At 41.4% G+C, this 17210-nt stretch overlaps 1 protein-coding gene across 3 annotated transcripts in view; it reads left to right on the top strand.

The window, feature by feature from the left end:
- Positions 1-7537: 7537 nt before the first annotated feature.
- Positions 7538-17210, top strand: part of LOC133133775 (fibroblast growth factor 13) — a 111892-nt gene continuing 102219 nt past the window's right edge. The window contains exons 1-3 of one of the 3 annotated variants that reach the window (XM_061249972.1): positions 7538-7894; positions 9368-9545; positions 12275-12373. In XM_061249972.1, the coding sequence (XP_061105956.1) occupies positions 7775-7894; positions 9368-9545; positions 12275-12373 (397 nt within the window). In that variant the 5' untranslated portion in view covers positions 7538-7774. The other 2 variants (XM_061249974.1, XM_061249973.1) reach the window with 2 other exon arrangements.

Below are 17210 nucleotides of genomic sequence, written 5' to 3'. Positions count from 1 at the left end.
CATATTCTGTCAGAATGAAACTAAGCCAATATAGAATAGAAACAACGCAGCAGTGTGATGAAGGACATTGCTATATTACTTTAATCAAGTAAAGACCAAAGGAAGAGCTGGCACAGGTACAAAGCATATATCAATAACCGGGATGCACCTGGTGTTTTATAAGCTGTTATCAATTTTGTGTTATGAATAAAACAAGGTCCAGTTAGCCCTTGCTCTCTCTTGCCCCTCTCTATGGTGCCTGATTCATCTCTGTTGCGTTGCTTGCATTCCATGCTATGCAGGGCTCCTATCCTTCTGTTGCACATGCGTAATATTCAGATGAACACCTACACACTCCATAATGGGGGCCATGACACTGGACTTCCCTTAAGCATGCTTTTTAATCCAGTCTAATGTTCAAGTGCATTAGATATGGAGGGCAATCTAAGAATCACTCAGGAAAATGATTCATTTGGAAGTTCTGTGACCTGCTTTTTGTAGATATTGTATCTAGAAGGGCTGATATTAAAAGTCCCCTTTATAAATGAGAAGAAAACAAACATAACTGGGTGGAATAGCCTCCATGTCTCTCTGGTATGCTCATTGACATCTATGTGCCAGTTGAAAAGGAGACCTCTGTTAATTAGTGCAATCATTTTGATTATTTGAAGGGTAATTTTTCCCACCCCCACCCACTCAGCACCCACTTACAGAAGAAAAAGGAGCTTTTAAACATTTAAACAGACTGCTTGATATTCACTAAGCAAATAAGAATCTCAACTATTATTTCTGCTATAACAATTGCATTCAATATGATTTGGCTGGCAGACTGTACGTCGTCTTCATCGAAGGTTGAATGTCTGAAGAATGTACAGAATTTATTTTTCACCAAACACCTGACTATCCTCCCTAGGTTATGGAAAGATGTCCATCTGTTACGTTCTAGTCTGGGATAATAGATCCCTCTCTCTTGTGCAACATGATCTCGCACTGATTTTTCATGCCCTGGAAATCGGTTCACATATACTGAATCCTTGGATTAGCGCCACCCCATGATGACATTTTGCAACTGCATGGAGAAATATAATAGATCAAATATTTTACAGATATTAAATAATAGATGAATTTATACATAATCCGTCGGCAAATGGCAAAAAGCGATGGTAAGAAATGTAATAGATATAAATATGAACAGATACATTAAATAATAGATGTATTTAAAAATAACCCGTGGCCAAACTACAAAAGAATTATGCAATAGAGGTTATGGTTTGAGCTAGGGTTAGGGTCTCCTGCTGGGGCTAGACTTTTCTGGTAACTTAAAACAAGCTAATAATTTCTAGTGGAGATCTTATTTCTCAATAAAATCTTATTGAGAAATAACATTTTAAGATAAAATAAGATCTCATTACAAGAATAGAACGATTGTTAAGACAGATGCCAGTGATCTATTCATTACGCGTGTTTGTGTGACTTGCAGATGGTTGTGGCAGTTTTACAGTTTTGGAGGGACATGTATAGCACCTGATCTCCCCTTGATTCCCCCTCAGGCAGAACTTCTGCCAGGAACAGCCACAGCTACATGTTCCTGTAACCTAATGAAGTTTCTTCAGTGCTTTGTTGTTATATTAGCTTTCATAGGAACACTGCAACTGAATGGTACCATGCCCAAAAACAAATAGTAAATAAAGTGCTGTAAAATAAAAGTAGACAATGTTATTTGTTTCAATAAATAAAATGTGAAGATACTATAGCAATCATTAATCATTAAGATACTTTACTAAATAAAATAAAGCGTTTTGGCTAGAAAACACAATTGCAACATCCAATTTAGAACTAAAAATACATATTAGCATAAGCTATGCTGTAGACTTCTTTTGGCAAGTAAAATTGTTGCATACATAAAGAGGAAGGTGAGAGAATGATAGCAATGAGAATCTGTCTAAAGTCTGTTGCCCCAACAGAAAGGGACCACAAATATTGAACATACCTTAAAGAAATCTGAGATAAAAATAAAAATGTTTATATATTTTCTGAACATTTTATATAAGTACAGAGGGTCAAATTAAGTCCATACAAACACATGCAAAGTTGGTACAGGACTTCTGAAAACATAGAACATTTTCAAGATGAAAAAAAGGTTAACTGGTTTTTAAGAGATGTCAAACACTGAATGGGGTCAAATTGACCCCACATATAATAGGAGGGTTAAAGCAATGAATCCATTTTTTAAATGTAAATTGGTATGCATAAATATTTAAAACAGATTTTTTACTCCCAGAAAGGTAAGTGGAACTGCACTTAAGTACTCTAACTGGGATTCACTTCAGAAAAAAGTGTACTTAGGGAAAACGTTATAAACCTTTTTGTAAGGGTTGGACAAGTTGTTCCTACTTGCATGTGAGAAAACAGGTGGGTGTCAGAGGTAGTGTTGGTGTACCAGCAGAGGCTAGTGATGACTACACAGTGCAGTGGGAGGATTATTAATAAAATAATGAACAATATTCAATCTTATAGTAGTAAGTACAGGATGCGCAAAAATATATCATGAGATTAAGCCTGGAACTGCTATATTCTGCATGCTCCAATGAGTAAACTTCACCAATGTAATTAACCTAATCCAAATCCAATTCTTTTAGAGTTCCAATGCTCTGCTACTAATTGGAGATAAATAGCGCAATCTTTAGGTAGGTGTACAATCTAGGACACTACTAAAATGACTCGACCTTTGTATATGTAATTCAAAGTATACTTTAATTAAATTATTTGCAGCTTGTTTCCATCCTTGGTGAGTGCACTACAATTTAACTTTTAAAAAACCTATTCAGGCTATAGGCTAAAGGCAGGCCACATAATGGATGGATGGATTGATTTCTATTTTGCATTTGAGTTTGTATTTCGGTGATTCCTTCAAAACTGTTGCAATGAGTAAACTCAACAATGTTAAGAAAAAGGGCCGTTTGTAAGGATAAAAAGTTTACTCAGGATCAAGAATGTTAAAAGGAAAAAATATACACAATAATAATATTACACAATATTATATTCAAATTTGTCTGTTAATGTAATCTGGTCTGTGGTGTTACTCAGCAGACCGTGTCACTTTAAGAATAAACTGGAAACAATTTTGACCGACTTCCTGTTTCAGGAGGTCATTCAAGGGAGTCCTGACCTGACACACAATGTAGGTCAAGTTTTTCATATTTGTCATTAAAAAGTGTGGATTTTTTATTTCACACTTTCAATGTATCTGTGGTGTTACTCATTTACAGTATACTAGAGAACAAAAGTTTTTGATGTACTGTAAAATAAAAACTGATAGTCTACATGTACGCATGTTAAAAAAAGAAAATCCTTGCACTGATAGATTTACAATTCAAATGTACATATTGAAATACTGTAGGTACCAGACTGACCAACAGGGGTCTCTGTTGAGCTCCTGTCATCAGTGGGGCTTTTGGGCATTATCCAGATCTGGATTTAATGCCAGACATATACCATAGCAGATACCGTGGGGTGCATCCACACACTGGAATAGAGCCTTAAAATTGTGCTAAAAGTGTATTTGCAATACCTACAAATCACCCTTTCAAACAGTATACTTAATATAAGGTTTGTAAAGTGTCCTCATTTTGTAAACTTCAGTACAAATAAATACACTACAAGTTTTAGAAAAGTTGTATGAAAGTTGTGCATGAATACATGATTTGTACATATGTATAAAAAGTATACTTTGTACATTTATAGAAAGTATACTTAAAGTATAATATTTTTTCAGCTGGTTACTGCTGATGTTCATTTTTTCCAATACTTATGCTGACTTGGAATGTGGGGGACTTGACTCATTGGCATTGTTAATTGAATGAAAAAGCGGCAACCAAGGCAGGCCAATGGTCAAATTTATTTTTGTTGCCTTGACTTACATGACATTGCTTCATGTCTCCTGTATAAATTGAGCTGGAACATGCTGCAAAGACTGCAACTGATGGCGACATCCGTACGTTCTGCAAATGCATGACAGCTCTTACATTCACAGATTGAAATAACTCTCCATACCAGGAGGGGGTGATAGACTGTATTCGCATTTCAAAAAAGAAAACCAGAACCCCCATGATTGTGGGAAGATAAACAGGAACTTGCTTTTTTCCCATCATATTCAGGCCACTCTCAATATGTTTGTGAGCCTAGCTGTCCCTGTGATAATTGTTGCTGTCAACATATGTTGTTGCTTGTAATGTAGCTGGTTTGATTCCCAGGTAGTACATACAGTAGGGTATCTTGGAGCCAGGCCCTTAACCTGAATTGCTTCAGTGTATAAATGGACACTAAAAATGCAACTACATAAAAATGTATGCAAACTGCTCAGGATAATGGCACGGTAAATGTCAATAATGTAATGTATACTGTGTATCTTCCACTATACGGAAGACATTGTTTTCATATGGGCAACAATCACGACAATGCGTTCCTTATCAGGGTCTTCCAGAGGTCCCCCATAGAATGGGTATGTAGGAAGTGTCTCTTTTCGCCTCTGTCCTTCTATCTTCTTGAACACTGGCATATGTCAACATAACAAAGAATCTCTGAACCCAAGCCCATGGTCTCCCTGTGTTCCCTTTTGTCCATCTCAAACAAAAGAGAGCATCACCAGCAAATAAATCACTCCCAATGTTTTTATTAAGGACACTTCTCACAGTGCCCCAGAAATTATTTTGGGAATGATACCTTACAATTTGAATATTGCCTCATGCCACCTCTGTTATCGTGGGCAGCTGGAGGAGATGCGGTTTTCTGGAATCAGCCCTCAAAGAAAAAGCAATCGCTGCGCTCACAGCATAATTGTGTTCTCAGTTAAAGACAGCCTCTTCACAATCTAGTTCCTTTGAATGATACAGTTGTCCTTCTTCACTAGTGAGGATGTATTTTCATTTGGGATAGGAATAATATTGGTCACAAGAGTCCGAGTCCAGTCTTGGACGGCTGCAGTGTCTGTCGGTTATCAGGGTGTTAAGTCTAAGTTCTGGATTGGTTAAAAAGACGACACACTCTGGCCCTCCAGGACTTGCGTTTGTCACCATTGCTATAGGTTATTCTATGAGAAATCAACCTGTAGGGGGTGTGGGAGTGACCACTCCAATTTTGCTCAAACTTTGTTTAAATGTTCCTTACATATTCCATAGACATCCAAAACATTTGCCTCTTTGGATTTGTCGTTCTGGAGATATTGGCTCTTAAAAAGGGGGAAGGGCAGGGGTGGCAGACAAATAGTCACATGCAAGTGGACATTAGGGTTTGTGTTGATTTTTGAGCGTCATATCCACTCACACAATTTCAGCCATTCCTGCATTGGTTTTGCTCAGCAGGCAGTGCTGGGCTCTAATTCTTGTGGCATAATGAATACAGACACTCGTCAGCTCTCACAAATGCTTATGCGTTGTCTCGACTGCCATGCGAAACTTTGAATGGGGAAGAGGAGGGAGCAGTGTTTCAAGTCTCGTACATTGATGAGCTGCCCATCTGTGCCACAGACAATGTACTGAGACAAGACGAGATCTGGTGCTAGTAAATGTCTTTGACCTTACACTGCCTGGATGGCTCAAGAGTGGTAATACATCCAAAGTACAGGAAATGCGTGCTATCAGACTTACATGAGGGACACACAGGTATCATGAGAAAGAAGACACTGGCAAGATACCTCTGTTAGCCTGGATTGGACCAGGACATCCAACAGTTCATCAGCCAGAGTAAACCTTATGAGACAGTGCATAACTCTGACCTACATCCATGAGCCTGGGCAAGTTCGCCATGGGATCACATACATGTGGACGATGCAGAGATTGATAAGCAACACTTATCAGTGGTGTGCAAGTGGAATAAAGTTTCCCTACCAAGATGACCACTGCAGAGAAAACAATCGACCCCCTGAGACACCTCTGGGCATCATTCGACCTGCCAAACGAGCTGGTAAGTGACAATGGCCAACCATTCACCTCCAAGGAGTTTGAGGACTTTCTCAAGAATATCACCCTGCCACAAACAGGTATGTCCAAACTCTCCAAAAGGCCTGGACAATGCGGCCTAAAAGCAATGCGTCGGCCAGTGGGGGAATCAGATATCATAGGTCTATGCAAGCCTTGTTTTTCTATCATTGTTCATATAACATCGAGTGCGTCCATTGAAAAACAGAAGTTTTCGTTTTTGAAGATTAAAATACTTTTGCTGTTGATGCTCTCCGTGGTGCTGAATTAGCTAAAATACAGTAGCCCATCACAAGAAACATGTGACCTCTCTCAGCAAGTTTAGGGACTTTTTTGTTTTTGTTTTGTGGGCTTTTAGATCCAAATATAGGAAGGGAACTCTGATGCATGTGGGCCTTTAAGTGCAAAAGCCAGCAACCCATGTTTTACAAATAGTCATAAAAATTGTGAGTTTCTAAACCTGGTGCAGTTTTCTTTTGGGATAATTTATATACTGGTATAGTTAGAGAGAAACACATGGGTTTCATCAAGAAAATGTCTTGTCAGAAATAAGGCACTGCACAGATGTATCCAGACAAAACAAACTTTGTGAAATTTAAAGTTGATATCCACATGTGGTTAGCTTAACTCACTGCTTTTTTTCCTTTGTGGAGGACTGTTTGCAATCCTTCAAAACTATTTTTTATTGAAACAACAAATACATACAGAATATCACAAAAAGTTATGGATATAAATCCATGATATGATATTCAGTTACAATTAAAAGAAGTTTAATAACATACACATTTTGTTCGTGTTTACCATATAATAGTTTGAAACACAGAATAGCACATTCAATTTTCAATAAAAAACAATCAATTTTTACTATTTATGTACATTCCCAAAATACATGGGGTATTATTTCATCAGCATCATTACAAAATGCATCATTAGTATTATACAGCATCATTAGCATCTGAGATCGAAGGGACGTTTTTTTAATGACAGAGATACTTTTTCCAAAGACCCAGGGACTTTTCCATTGATCAAGGATGTTTTCCTTCTATTGAGAACCGTTTTCCATAAATCGAGGGCCGTTTTCCATACACCCACGGAAGTTTTCGTGGACTGACTACGTTTAACGGAGATGTCGTCTGAGGTCCACCGTGCTAACCGCTACAAAGTACCCACACACACTATCATGGCTAAACCTGCAACCTTAAATATATAGGGACAAAATATTCAGCATGTTGAAGTGTGTTGCAATTTGTGAAGGGCTTATTGCAGACATAAGTCATTTAATGAAAGCAATTGAGTCATCTAATGTCAACGTCGAAGTAGCATAGGAAGTATCTTGATTTATTACTTTATTATTAGCTTCCATGGTAATCTTCTGATACTGTCTGTATACAATTAAATCGGCTAATGTAAATTGAATGCTCGTTAAAAGCAAAACAGAGAGCTTCAACTTCAGCTCACGCTGTCTGATAGGCTGCGTCTGTAATGGTCCAATGAATGGCGTCAGTCGCGACTTCCTATGTGTGGACAGAGAAGGCAAAACGGCAACTTCATGGCTACATCTGTCTGGTTTGCATAACATCGGGATTCCGTCTGGGATCTATGCAGTTAAATGTCGTTTGCATTTCATTGCACCGCTATACAATAATCTTTTGTGAGTTCGAAGACAAGGTAACATAAAATGACATTAAGATAAAAAACGACAGCGCAGTGAAAGTTTACAAAGTTACGTTTAACCTTCTTTTTAACGCAGCTGAGAGTAATTTTGGCGAATCATTATGAAGTTTTAGTACTTTTCAGCGGAGATGTGTAAGCTATAGGTTATGCGTTTAGAAGATTTCAGAAAATTCAGACAGGACTTTGGTTACCTATTGTTCACAAGGCCAACAGAGAGACTGTCTACTCGCGACTGCTTTTTGCTTTCTCTCCTACATCGCTCTCAGGTGAGAGAATTGCGCACTTGGCCATTAATGAGAACACAATATATTTGTTTATGAGTAGCTAATTATATAGCTCTCTGGGGTTCAAGTGCTCTGTACATTGTCTTTTGGTGACTGTGAGTGCAATTATTGGCTTTATTCTGGAAACGCAACTTTTGATATATAAACTGAAATTCTTGTTGTGAAGTTTCACATTTAAGTGTTATAATAAGCGTAGAGATACATATGAAATAATATCATTTAGTTGATTTATAGTCAATGAAATGTTTTTAAGGAACTTTGATTCTACGTATGGCGGGACTGGTTTAGTGAATTAATGCTGTGTTTCTTACCTCGTTTCGTGGTGCATAATGTAGGCTACAACCAAATGAATTACCTATTTAAAAAACGCAACAAATCATCATCAACAAAATAGAACAGTGAGCCTTAAACGGTATAACCAGCGCGGAAAGTCGAGTCTTTTACTATCAGTCGCCTACAATTTGCGTTTACAAAAATGTAAATCAATATAATCTTGCCACTTTCTATAGGCTCGTAATACTTGCTTGCAGTTATAGTTACAACCCCACGTAAGATGTTTGATGAAATGGGGGAGGGGAGTATGAATAATTGATACTATGTTCGTAGCATAGTTGCTTAATATTGGCACTTAAAGGCCACCTGTATCCACATTAAATGAAATGCTGTGTGAATATTGTCCTTTATTGTTATTTCATGCCTGTATGATAGGCAGCTGCGAATAGTTCATGTGATTAGGAATAGTCTTCGCACATCGTAATCTGGTAGAGCGTGCTCCAGAGTGCAGACACTTGCCAATAGCCCTCCGTAGTTCGAGAAGGATGTTCCCGAGGGCCAGGGTTGTTTTAGTTTAATTCCATATTCGTTTCTCGTCTGACGTCAAACGATAGATAGCCTACACATTGGGAGTGCTGCTATTTTTCTTTTTTTTCCCCCTATCATTTAAAATATTTCTGTATTTTTATAAGCGCGGAAACGTCGTGTTTGTGTACAGGGCCAACGGAAATCTTCGTGGATGAGTGTTTTCGTATCAATGTGCATTAATGTAGCGGAAAGCGTGGATGAGATAAGGTAAGAATAGTAATCGAATGCACAAAGGAGCAGTTTCATCCGTATTAACAGCAACGTTGCTGACACCGGTGGTCTTTAAAGAGTTTTTTTTTAGTGCAGACATTCTACGTGATATCTTTTATCTTGCTCCTGCAGTGAATGTCTTCGACGAGTATAACCACCTACTGCAAACGGCACGTTTGGAAATGATTTTTTTTGTGAGGTCTGTTGCGCTGTTTATTTTCACGCATTTACTTGCACTATCGGGTGGATAGGCATTTATAGTCTAAATCGAGTTGAGGCTGAATGGTAAGAATTGGGTACACACATTCATAACGTCTTTCTTTGTTTCGAATAAATTGCAAGATCTAACGCTAATTTCGCTCTTTTCTTTATTTCGTCTCACAGTGCCCTTATCTCAAAATCCGCTACATTAGGAGGGATTTTCCGAGGATTTCTCCGAAGACGCAGTTTGTAAACCATAGAAGGATTTTGTTTCTAGTCTTAATTGGGAATTACACATCCAAACTGGGATCTATGAGCGGAAAAGTGGCGAAGCCTAAAGAAGAAAAGGATGCTTCTAAGGGTAAGAGACGAACCTTACAACAAAGCTTGCTTCCTTAAAGCGACCGTGCGCTCTATGCATCGGTCTTATTTTCCTCTACTGGAATAAAAAAAAAAAACCCGACCCCAATAGAAAACGTTTGGTTACGACAGTGCTGCGGTTTAAGCACAGTGCTGTCCGCACCACGAGATGGGGGTTCCTGGTAGAAACCGGGCTGTGGAGGACACCCGCTTTCTTTGTTAACCATGCGTAAATGACTGAATGTGTAAAACCCCATCAGTCTCCAACGTAGTGCGTGTTACAGCCATTGGAACTGAACTGAAACAAAACAAAAGCCAAAGCCTACGCAATTATTAATAGTACAGTGAGAGAATAAAACAACAGTGAAGCTTCTGTTTATTTGTCATTTGAAGATCAATTGGGAGTACTGTCGCTTTAACGTTTACACAATAAGGCACGGACGTGTCACTTACACCCTGTTGATTATTATTATTATTTTTTTCATTTTCGTTTACGGGTGTCCGAAGTTAAGTCTGTAACCTATTGTGTAATTCTTTAATAATGTATTCCGACGGCACCAATGTTTTATAAACCAGACGATGACGTGGACGCACATGGCACAGCATTTATTTCTGGCCTCTACTGCGCAATTTGCATACAATTTGCTCCTGCGTGTCTCTGTAACCATCGCGCTGCCTGTCGGGATGTAAACTGGGTAACGATTGCCATGGAGACGAAGGAGACAGGGTTGCTAAAGAAACCCCGGCGAGTCGTGTTTAATTCACATACACGTTGGACAGAGTGGAAGGCATGGTAGATTAGGTATTGTACAAAATATGATGATTCTTTAATAAACAGGCATACATGGGCTATACAAATGTGCTATAAATGCTTAAGTTTTGTGTCATTATCGGGGGTTGTGTGTACATTTATCTTCTTGCCTGTGGACTTGTTGAACATAGGCCCAGTTTTATTCATTTCCATCAGAAAACTGTTGTAAATACATTAAAAGTGTTGGTTGTATGTGTGATTTCTTACAGAATTCTTTTGAAAATTAGAAGTGACTGCTAACCTGTTCAAGACGTCATTCATTTCAGTTCTTCCGTTCTGTAGTTCTTTAGTTATTAGTGCAAAAAATGATACATTCATGTTCAGCTCCAGAAATGTCATTCTGAACTTTCGACTGGCTGATATACATATCATATTGGCTTAACCTCGATCATCAGGGTTATAGGGTTAAGCTTTGCAAATGATTCTTACTTCAAGAATAGTGACTTGACAATATACAGTATGTCTGCATGCTGGTGAGAACAGTGTATACAGTGGTGTCTGTCAGCTGTTTGAAAGAACACTGATGGAGGTTTAACAGAACCATCTGGTCATTAAACAAAGCACTAAGAACCAGGCGAGGCAATTTAATTGTTTGATAGACTGCTTAAATGGAAAACTGAATGCTGGCTAACAAAGGAGCCCAACAGGGCTCCCAGAACCTAATCTAGAAGGGCAGAAAGTCATTCTTAGTTTCCCAACTCGCACACCCCCAGCTCACTGCAGTGCATGCATTCTAAATCAGCAGGTGTACTTGAGTCGGACGGGAGGGAAAGTATTAAAAATAGCATGAGCCAAAGCTCAACCCGGTATGTGTTTATGAGTGAAAAGGGAATGCAAGTCGGTGTGCTTGCGCCTGTAATTTTTGAAAGTGGTAGGGGGACGGTGTAGCCACACTTTTGTATAAATGGGTTTGAGCATGCCAGTTTTTGGATTACGATTTGACATTCCCGCAGCTAAAAATGTTCTTTATCTCTTGTTGCAATGAGTCATCAAGCAGGGACAGCGATGAACACATGCTTATTACGAATTTAGTATAATTATTAGTCCAGTTGAGCAGTGAAGGATTCAAAGGAATAAGACCTTGTTACCGGTCTCTTGCAGGTGATTGTTTTTTAGACATTTAGTCAGCTTTTATGTACATGTGCATGCACTCTAAACAGAAAGGAATGTGAACTATTACAACATTTTCACCAGAAACAAACTGCTGTTAGTATAGCTGACAAGGTAAAACCAGTTTTAAGTGCGATTTGATATGTATTTCCTGGCAATCCAAAGTAGTTAATGAGTGGGAAAGGACGGCCACATCTGTTCTTAAAAAGGCCACCAGTGTGCAGGGCAGGGACTCCAGCTGAATTCCCTCACCTGGCATTGACCTGCTGGGTAGAAAAGGGGAGAGTCAGCTTGGCTTCCCTCTGCAGTTGACACAGTTAATGGATAGTCCTTTAATATGCATTTTAAATAGAATTACAAAAATGTGTTTCTGAATTTGGACCGGTCATATTTGAGTTTATTTAGTGAACAGGCTAGGTTTTAGTGGCAGTTGGCAGACTAGGCTACCTTGAGGCTTATTTTGACTGTTTTTTATGGGTTTGGTTTCTGTGGCAGAGAGGTTGTGTCATATTAAGTTGGGCTTCAGGGCACCCGTTGTTGCCCTTTCAACCTGGCTGATTGCTACTGACTGCGTAGCCTTGAGGGGATGGAAAGCCACCTGTCTTTCCGGCACTTTCTCTACATAGGGTACAAACAATTGACACAAAAGTGACTTAAAATGACAAGATTCCCACTTTGCCTCACCTTTTATTTTGGGACAGTGATAATGGGTTGGGCAAGCAGGGTGTTAGCTTCCTGCAGTCTAGTGTGGATTGGGTGTTTGATATGTTCTTTCTGCCCTTCCTTTTTGTGTTCTGTCCCACCTGTAGGTCAGACCCTTGGCTCAGAATCTCCCTCGCTCCAGGCCAGCACTCTCCTTCCCTACGACCCTCTCTCCTCCTTCAACAGCCCGACTTGCTCAACACTCTGTAAGGCTTTTATCCCCCTTAAAGTGCCCTAATTACATCCTGATGTGATTGTGTTTTGTGCCTGAAAGCTGTACTGTCACTGTATCTGTGTTGCCATGTACTCGTGCTCCTTTACTATATTACATTACATTACATTACATTACGTGGCATTTAGCAGACGCTCTTATCCAGAGCGACGTACAACAAAGTGCAAATCAATCACAAGAACAAGTGCAAAAGTAGACCTGAGAGGACAGTACAGTTCCGAGTCCTAGTGTAAACATACAGAAATTCAGAACCCTTGAAGAGTACAATCAGCTTTCAAACTAGCATACCACTGTTGGTAGCTAGAATACAACAACAGCCAATAAAAACAACAATACCTATACAAGTAACGATATCTATACATAAGTACCATTACGGTCTAAGGCTAATCACAGTGATTGTGAGTTGGGGAGGGAAAGGTGTAGCCTGAAGAGATCAGTCTTCAGTCTGCACTTGAAGGAGGTCAGAGACTCTGCCGTTCTCACATTCACCGGGAGGTCATTCCACCACCGTGGGACCAGGACAGACAGCAGTCGTGAGCGTGAAGTGCAGGTGTGGCGAGGGGGAGGCGCCAGACGGCACGAAGTGGCAGAACGGAGGGGTATTGTTGGTGTATAGGTCTTGATAAGGGATTGAATATACACAGGGGCTGATCCTTTAACTGCCTGGTATGCGAGCACCAAAGCTTTAAATTTGATAACAGGCAGCCAGTGGAGGTTGCTGAGGAGGGGGGTGACGTGAATGTTTGGGAACATTGAATACCAGACGGGCTGCAGCATTCTGGATGAGTTGTAGGGGTATGATGGCAGATGCTGGAAGGCCAGCCAGCAGAGAATTGCAATAGTCCAGGCGGGACAGGAGCATTGCTTGAACAAGGAGCTGAGTGGAGTAGGTGGTGAGAAAGGGTCGGATTCTCCGGATGTTGTACAGGAAGAACCTGCACGCCCGGGTCACCGTAGCGATGTTCTTGGAGAAGGATAGCCTGTTGTCCATCACCACTCCAAGGTTTCTTGCACTAGGGGATGAGGTCACTGTGGTATCCCCTAGTGAGATGGAGAAATCAGAGAAGGGAGAGGTTAAAGCAGGGATGAAGATCACCTGTGTGTCTGATGGGGGGAAGGAGGGAAGGGGGAAGGAGAGAAAGAGTTGGGTGTCATCGGCATAACAATGATAGGAGATGCCATGAGCAGAGATAACGGGGCCTAGGGATCTTGTGTAGATGGAGAAGAGGAGGGGTCCGAGGACTGAGCCCTGGGGGACTCCTGTAACAAGGGGGCGAGGGGTTGACACTCCTCCAGCCCAGGACACCTGGGAGGACCGGCCAGAGAGATAAGATTGGATCCACTCTAAGACTGTGCCACAGATCCCTGTAGATGCCAGGGAGGCTAAGAGGATGGAGTGGTTGACCGTGTTGAACGCCGCAGAGAGGTCAAGAAGGATCAGGACAGAGGAGAGAGAGGTTGCTCGTGCAGCCTGAAGGGACTCGTTGACAGAGAGGAGTGCAGTCTTCGTCGAGTGGCCAGGTCTGAAGCCGGACTGGTGGGGGTCCAGCAGGTTATTCTGAGAGAGGAAGGAAGAGAGTTGGTTGGAGGCGGCTCGTTCAATGGATTTGGATAGAAAAGGAAGGAGAGATAGTAGACGGTAGTTTTGAATGCAGGTATGCATATAGTATGATGTGTTTGATTGTGTTCATGCAGAAGGTTTGTATGCACTTGAAGTTTTGTAAGTATGTCCTCAGTTCTTAAATCTTTGTCAATATGCCATATGTAGATTGGGTATATTTGCAACCTCTGAAATGATATAGAATTAGGTTTTTTTTAAATTAATAGTAATGGTATTAGATAGAAGTATCTAAAAGAAGGGGTCACACTTTCTCTCTGATAATAAGTGCCCTTGGTTAATTTCCCCTTTTAGAGGATTAAATGGTTTGTTCACTGCTTCACACTATCTTTTACAGAAAGTTTTTACCACTATTAGAAATGTAGTGGAGAGGAACAAGAAATAAAGTGCATGCCCCAGTTTAATAAATGCCTCACGAAGAACAGAAAGCGTTGCTTTCATGTGTAATTGAACTGGAACTGCTATAATGGAAACACCCTGCAAGTATGTTCTAAAATTACTGCTGGCACCAGCTACAGGATTTAGTTATTTTGGTGGTCCATTAAGGATTAGAGTTAGAAAATACCTGCCCAGGTGTAGGAGATCTATATTAACAGCCTGGTGAATGAGGCAACAAATTCATAACGTCTTGGGCTGACTAAGCATGAACTACTAAGCACGAGACATGCTTGGAATAATTCCATGTGCAGAGCCAGTCGAGAAAAACATGATATCCCTTTTGCCTGTACACTGCTTGGCACTGATGGTTAAGGGATTTTTTTTGAGGAATCTGTTGGGTATCTGCTGGGTCTGTGGTACGGACTGTGCTGTGCTTCAAAAAGCCATTGCTCTGCATTGTGAGCCATCTCTACTGCTGCGGCCCTGTCTCTCCTGCTGCAGCCCCGTCTCTCCTACTGCGGCCCTGTCTATTCTCCTGCGGCCCTGTCTCTACTGCTGCGGCCCTGTCTCTACTGCTGCGGCCCCGTCTGTTCTCCTGCGGCCCTGTCTCTTCTGCTGCGGCCCTATCTCTTCTGCTGCGGCCCTGTCTATTCTCCTGCGGCCCTGTCTATTCTCCTGCGGCCCTGTCTATTCTCCTGCGGCCCTGTCTCTACTGCTGCGGCCCTGTCTATTCTCCTGCAGCCCTGTCTATTCTCCTGCGGCCCTGTCTCTACTGCTGTGGCCCTGTCTATTCTCCTGCAGCCCTGTCTCTTCTGCTGCGGCCCTGTCTCTTCTGCTGCGGCCCCGTCTCTCCTGCTGCGGCCCTGTCTCTTCTGCTGCGGCCCGTCTCTTCTGCTGCGGCCCTGTCTATTCTCCTGCGGCCCTGTCTCTACTGCTGCGGCCCTGTCTATTCTCCTGTGGCCCTGTCTATTCTCCTGCGGCTCTGTCTCTACTGCTGCGGCCCTGTCTATTCTCCTGCGGCCTTGTCTATTCTCCTGCGGCCCTGTCTCTACTGCTGCGGCCCTGTCTATTCTCCTGCGGCCCTGTCTCTTCTGCTGTGGCCCTGTCTCTTCTGCTGCGGCCCTGTCTCTCCTGCTGCGGCCCCGTCTCTCCTACTGCGGCCCCGTAAATCCTGCTGTGGCCCTGTCTCTTCTACTGCGGCCCGTCTCTTCTGCTGCGGCCCTGTCTCTCCTGCTGCGGCCCTGTCTCTTCCGCTCTGCTCCCGGCGGTTACACTGTCACGCTGGAGTTTTCCCTATCACATCAACAGTCGTATGCCATGACTCCCACACTAATGATATTATCATTATTATTATTAAGACAAAGTGCATATAATATAACCAATGAAAACAATAAAATTCCTAGCATAAAGTGCTCTTTAGAGCCTTATAGTCCGTTCGCACCAGTCACCCTGTGACTACATTTGCAAATCTATTGCAATTAACAGTTCAAACAGTTTTTGTTTTTTTTAAACATCTATTTCTGGAACGTTAATCTGGCATGACCAGTGTTTGTTTAAATTAGAATTTTAGGTTTGTCTTGGGAACATTGAGGCAATGTGATAAGAAGCTTTTTGTCAAATGTGTCAGATGTGCTATACTGAGAAGCTGAAAAGTTGAACTGTGAAGGACATTTTCACAGGTGACAGGTCTCATTTTGCTCCTTTCAAGCTTAGTGTGCCTTACAAAGTCATATCATGCAAGGAAGGTGAGAAGATGACAGCCATTTTGACGGGGCTGTGCTCAGCTCTGTTCATTCGATACTGTAGCAAATCGCTGCCCTTAAAGCTTCAGATGCCTGAGTCTGATGTTGAAATCCCATCTCTAATCTCCGGAAGACTGTTATGTTATCATATGAGGTGCGAGTCCCTCCGTGAAATAGACCTGTTCTGTCCAGCGTTGCAGCACCGACCCTGCTGGCTCATGTGGATTACTCTGTCCTTAGTTTGACTGATCATCACTGCCGTTCACTGATCTCTGCTTCCCAGCATGAGTTGGGCCTGTTTCTCTACCTCTGTTCCTTCTACCCAGCCTTCTCCCCGTACATTTTTATTCCATTCTGATTGAAACAAATCTTCATCAATTTTCTCAATATTAACAAACTGAGAAATTGAACTTGAAGTGAATAATGGTGACTAGGCTTGGTGAAGCCTTCCTTTACGTGTCCAGTCTTTGGACAGGCATAGGACAGCTGTGCAGTTCGGTAAACAGCAGTCACTCTCAGAATACTTCCTGTCTGTCGCAATGCGATTGACGGAATGCACAGTGCAGAGGCCATGACCTTTTGAAAGGGAAAATTATTGCGATAATAAATTGTCCTGGGGGTGCCCCAAATCTTCAGAGGAGCCAACAACACGAATAAACCCATGTCTGTTTACCTGCTCTGGAAGTATTGTGTTCACACACAAATGTCTTTGTTTAAGTGGGAGCCAGAATGCTTCTATTAGATGATAGTCCTTTTTAATTTGGAGTTTTTGTCAACAACATAGTTACTTGGATCCCTCAATTCCCTTATTTATTGAATAGTTTAGATCAGAGAAACACTTTCAGAGAATGTGTAGGTGTAGGATTACATGTTCTTTTAAGGTTGTGGATTAGCATTGAATACATTTTCACAGTATTAAAATGCATTTCATGGATAGCAAAACCATTTCCAGCCATGCAGTTTGTTGTTGCATATCTGTAGACACGTGTCTGTGTGCATTCCCACACACCTGGGCAAAGTCTACAGAATGACCATGAAGCAGTCTAGCCCCACCTGAGGACCCTGTGCTCTGT

The sequence above is a fragment of the Conger conger genome, chromosome 7, assembly GCF_963514075.1.
Source record: "Conger conger chromosome 7, fConCon1.1, whole genome shotgun sequence".
NCBI classification, from domain to species: Eukaryota; Metazoa; Chordata; class Actinopteri; order Anguilliformes; family Congridae; genus Conger; species Conger conger.
Note: the sequence above shows the minus strand (reverse complement) of the source record. Positions and strands in the feature narration are given on the sequence as shown.